This window comes from Atta colombica, unplaced genomic scaffold (genome assembly GCF_001594045.1).
Source record: "Atta colombica isolate Treedump-2 unplaced genomic scaffold, Acol1.0 scaffold297, whole genome shotgun sequence".
Classification (NCBI taxonomy): domain Eukaryota; kingdom Metazoa; phylum Arthropoda; class Insecta; order Hymenoptera; family Formicidae; genus Atta; species Atta colombica.
In genome coordinates this window covers 69,881-75,193 of record NW_017259400.1, presented here as the reverse complement: position 1 = coordinate 75,193, position 5,313 = coordinate 69,881, and the positions used below count along the sequence as shown (strand labels likewise).

The window sequence follows — 5,313 nt, the reverse complement described above, 5'->3', positions numbered from 1 at the left end:
CTGATATAATCATTTATGTTCAATATTACGTATTATGAACAGAGTAAGATCGAAAAAAGTAAGCTTTTAGTAAACGAGTGTACGTGCCTGGTCACTAGGACGTTTACTTAATGAGAATTTACCCGTATAAAAATAGAAAATAAATCCCCTTTTATGGCTCCTGCCATCAAATTTTTCCACTTTCACGAAAAATAGTGGATCTTCCCCTAAACCTGATAATTTTTACTGGTTTACTGGTTTACTTTTCGTTCTTTCGAAATTCTGTCCGTTTCCTTTGATTTCTGCTTTTTGCGTAAAATTATTTCTCTACAGTGTTCCAGCATCACGAGAAACTGAAACGATTTTATTCTCTTTAACACGGCGATTTACATCTTGTGGATCTATAATGGAAATTTCCTTTTCTAACACGGAAAAGGTCGGGGCAGAATATCGTTACGAAGGTATATGGTAGCGACGCGCTGTACAAAAAAGAAAAAAAAAAGAAAAAACACGTGAGACGTAAAATTAACAAAAAGAGAGTTGTACGCTTTATTACATAATACTTCGAGGCAACGTTTTAAAAGTTGTAATTAATATCTATATCTCTTGGGCACTGCTTTTTGCCCTCTCATTTGTGCAACGCACGTTTCTTTTTTCTTCGAAGACGAGAAAATGTAGGGTCTCGCTACGCAGAGGATGATCGCACGATCGAGTATTGCACTACATATAATAAATAATCCTCTATTGGCAGCAATATCAAGATCGCCTCTCGTTACGTTGGAAGGGAAAGCTCAACGATCGACTTAATACAGAAGACGTGATACACTTAATGATTTAAATAATAATATATAAAATCAGTGGTAAAAGATTCACTATTATGACAATGGTAACAAAAAAGAATATGCGAAGAGTGTCTCGGATTATCTTGCCTCGATCTCTTTCGATTTATTGCCTGTTTTCGAATAGCGATCCGCGTGACACAATCACCCGAACACAATTCCGAAAGCGAAATATTAAAAGCAAGAATATTAAAATTCGCAATATACGAAAAAGGTCATCGCGAAATCAAAAGACAGTGAGCGTTAATCCTCGCCGAAAATTGAATTTTAAAAATATCACTAAGCGGATTAGATGGTTAAGATTTAAAATTATAAATCACATATGCAGGAATATGACAAAGAAATGCTATACAAAAAATAATTCTACGATAAATACTGTTTCGTTAATACTGATCCAATTTTCGCGTTACGAGACAATGCGGGTGCAATATAAAAATAGACTTTTCTTTTGCGTTACAATTCCACGAGTGCAACGTTTAAATTAATACTACTTCGATCACCGCCTTTTAATTTGTCGCGACACGATAAAATTACAAAAAATGCGAAGAGATCGCAAAACGAGAAACAAAAATAATCTTACAAAATACTGTGTAACAAAGTGTCTTACAAAATTGTCTCCAGAGTTCGAAATTTCTCTTCGCTCCTCCATATCCTCTGCATGGTAATAATTAAAACGTTCATTCGGCGACAAAAATAGAGTATAAAAAATTATTCGGAAATTTTTAAAAATGCACTTTAATAGCACATATATAATAGCGACACCGCGTCCATGCTTCAATGTTTCTATATATTTAACTCTGTGAAATATTAGATAATCAAAAACATCGGGATAAAATGCAGTTCATGATTCATAGATGCTATCGTAAAAAAATAATTTAACCGTGAATATAAAAACGAATCGTTCATCGACACGACATTTTTCCCGTTCCAATTTCCAATTCTTTCCATACTTCCCGTCCTTTTAGACGCATACAAGCTTTCGCTTAGGCCCTCTCTCACTTTATATCTTACGATTTTATCTTCATGAGGATCAAGGTATCTACGCCTACGTCAGAGTTGTTTTATTAGTAAACGGACGCAAATACCTCTTTCAAAAATACAATTTCTCTAGAAAAGGTGTGTTATACTACGTTACGTTTCGTTATTCGTTTAATCGTATTAATCATCGTCGCCCTGATCATCGCCTCATTTCCGCGGATTTGAGGCTGATTCAGCCGAAACGTTCGATAATCATCTGTGACAAGTGCAAAATGTCATTCCGTTTTCTTTTGCGCAAACGAACTGATGAACTCGCTTGAGACATTCCCCTGTTAATTTCTATATGAACTTTAAAATCAAATATACTGATGCATCGGGATTTGGCAAACTCATTTATTATCCTTGTTTCGTTATTATTTTGTTTAGACTTTAGGCAAAGGATAATATTAAAGTTTATAAATAATATAAGTCTTGGTAATTGATGCATGCAGAGATACAAATGCTTCCAATAATAAAAGCGATAAAGGCGAGCTTAATGTTGACTTTTTTCTCGCGCGCGGATTATTTCGTTTAATATAATTTGTTCTTTAAAAATTTCGATATGTGTTTTTATTGTTTTAAAAATATATTTCTAGATATATTTCTAAATTTTCTAAAAACAATTTAATCGATTTGAATTTAAAGAAACACACATGCTAAAAAATACTTTTAAAAGTTGACACGTTTTTTTTTTAAACTAGTAAGATTAAATTAATCCTGATGTTTCAGTATAATATTAGATATGTTTGGCGACAATGTCTTTTCTCGCTTTCACCCGCCTCTCATTTAATTCCGCGAACTCTTCTTCGTACAAATTTCTTTCTTTCCACGCCTTCACCGACACTCCCTCTTTCTCTTTTCATTTTTTTTCCATTAATGATGACAAGTAGCACGACTCGACTGTTCAACAACTAAGTAACGAACGTCTGGCAATTTTGTTCGCTTTCTCTGAGAATAGCTGCGCTATTGCGGGGAAAACAACAACAAGGAAAAGATGATCGGCAAACGGATTGATTGAGGACGATGGAAGAAGGCGGTAGCAGCAGGAACGTTCTCACGGACGTTTCCTCAAAGACGGGCCATGATCTTGTTGCTACTCCTTAACAAAGTTTCGTTTCGCTTCTATTTGGCGGACATAACGCGATCTTTGTTTCACCACTACTGAGCCTCGTCGAGAGGAAATCAATGGTAATCGACCGACGAGATACTGGCGGTCGAATTCACGAGGGTCTCAGATGACGCCATTCTCGAGGTCACTCAAGGCTCCTGATGAGCACTGCTAGTTCGCGGAATGAAGCGCCGAGTTTGCCGGGCGTTGATTGCTTCGTCAGCAGGATCGCCCGTATCGCCGAAAGTTTCTCGTAGCAGGAAAGGCACTTGTGATACCTGAAAGGAAAAAAAGAGAAATGCGTAAAGTTTCCATGTCGAAGACGGGGAAACGACAAAGTTATATTACATTCAAAAAATATTATCTTGCTTTTCTAACATTCTTAAGAACAACACAATAGTTAAGTATAGTCTTTTGTAGTTAAATTTTTGCGCAACGTCAATTATAAATATAGCAACAATTATATTTTAAATTAATAATTTAAAAATTGAACATTGCTAATAAAATCAATAGAAAAAAATTCAAATAAAAATATCTAGATATAATATAATAAATAGAACTCACCGTTCCTCTCGCGACACGTCGACACCGATCGTGTGAAGGGGTGCCTCCACGTTGGATTTTATCACCGAGGCGAAATTACGAAGAATAAGTCTCAATGCCGAACAAGCTACTGTTATGTACCTGAAACAAACCCAATTTGGACAGAAGTTAATAAGAATAAAATACATCATACAGAATAATCTAAAAAATATAAAACTAATCGAATATTTTAAATAATTTCAAATAATAATAAATTTATCACTAAAATATGTATGCGTGTGTACGTTAAAATGTAAAATGTTTAACGTTAAAACAAACTATAAATGAACTATGAATGAACAGAGAAATAAATTAAACAATAAATATATATTTTAGCTATTTTAATTAAAAACTTTAGTTATGTATACTTTAAAAATATTTTAATTTAAAAAAAAACCAATAAAACAAACAAGGTGCTACATTATGTAATTTATAACTCGTTTGTCTAAGAATGGTTCGGACGTTCAGGATCAAAACAATCGTGGAATGAGGATGGTAGCCGGTCTCGCAACACTGGTTCGGTCACGCCTAGTCCGTTCGGTAAAACGAGCGTTATTAGGCCCGCTAACGACGTCAATAAATAACGAAAGGCGCGAAAGGCTTGCCTGCACGCCGATTCAGTACGCTCTCGCTTTCGGATGGACGGGCGATAAAGGGTTCGAGCTCCCGTTCGAATCGGCGAGACGAATCGCGAACAGTCTCATGAATGCAACGAGCACAACGCCGATCGACAATATCACATGTAATGCACCGTGCATGACTCGAATTTTATGCGACTTGTAACAAAATGTGAAACCAATAAGAGAATAGTCATAGACTTTGAGAAAAAGCCTTCCTCGTGGATATTTCAACTAAAATAATCTAGATTACAATTATTTAGTTTGAGTTGATTTAAATAATAAAGAATAATATAATAATTTGAGCATCTATGCTTTATTCATAATAAATTGAAAAAAAAAAATAATTTTATAAGATAATTCTTCAGAGTAAAATAGAGAAATCAGATTGCAGAGATTTGTTGATTTAATCTTTGCAAATTAATTAATATTTAATTTACTTCTATTTATCGTATTTAACCTTATCATTTCTGGTGTACCAAACATCGATACAATTATATAAATTAATTTTTCTGATTTCATTTTTATGAGTGTAATTTATACTTTGTCAAATCATTTTTAATGTTTTATAGCGAAGAATGTGTTTTTCTTTCTAGAATTAGAAGAGATCTATAGGGATAAAGCTGGAAAGAGGGGAACAAATAGACGACAAAGGGGGATGCGAGAAGCAATCGCGAAATTGGAAAACGATCGGGCGGAGCGCGAACCCTCCCCTGACATGTGACACGCGTCTAGACATTCTGGCCGACGATCTCTTTTTTTTTTCTCACGAGGCACGGTTCCAGGACGAAAGGCCGCAACGAACGAGCCGTGAAAATGACGAGCAGGCTGTATGCAAACCGTCACTATATAATAAGTCGTTCGAGATGTGTATATTTGCCCATGTCGATTTTGTGTCCCATCGATGATTGTGAAATCAGAATGTAAGGAACCATTGCTCTTCGAAAAATAATCAAATTTAATAAACAAATATAAACGTTTCTCTGTCTTGCTATATTCTACTCTCTATATCTCAGAAATATTTTAAATTAAAAATAAGAATTTTTAGAATCAATTATTCCTATATGATAATTAGATAGAAAGTTAGTTGGATAATTAAAAATAATTTTTTTAACTTTCAACTTTTAAATACTAGGTAATTAAGTAGTAAAGTAGTTGTAAAAAGTTTTAT

The 5,313-nt window shown here is 34.4% G+C and overlaps 1 protein-coding gene across 2 annotated transcripts in view; it reads right to left on the bottom strand.

Annotated features, from left to right (window-relative positions):
• Positions 1–2,526: 2,526 nt before the first annotated feature.
• LOC108690184 (katanin p80 WD40 repeat-containing subunit B1) overlaps positions 2,527–5,313 on the bottom strand; it is an 11,687-nt gene continuing 8,900 nt past the window's right edge. The window contains exons 14-15 of one of the 2 annotated variants that reach the window (XM_018197359.1): positions 3,508–3,627; positions 2,527–3,221 (exon numbers count right to left, since the gene is read on the bottom strand). In XM_018197359.1, the coding sequence (XP_018052848.1) occupies positions 3,089–3,221; positions 3,508–3,627 (253 nt within the window). In that variant the 3' untranslated portion in view covers positions 2,527–3,088. The remainder of the gene's footprint in view (positions 3,222–3,507; positions 3,628–5,313) is intronic. The other variant, XM_018197360.1, reaches the window with a different exon arrangement.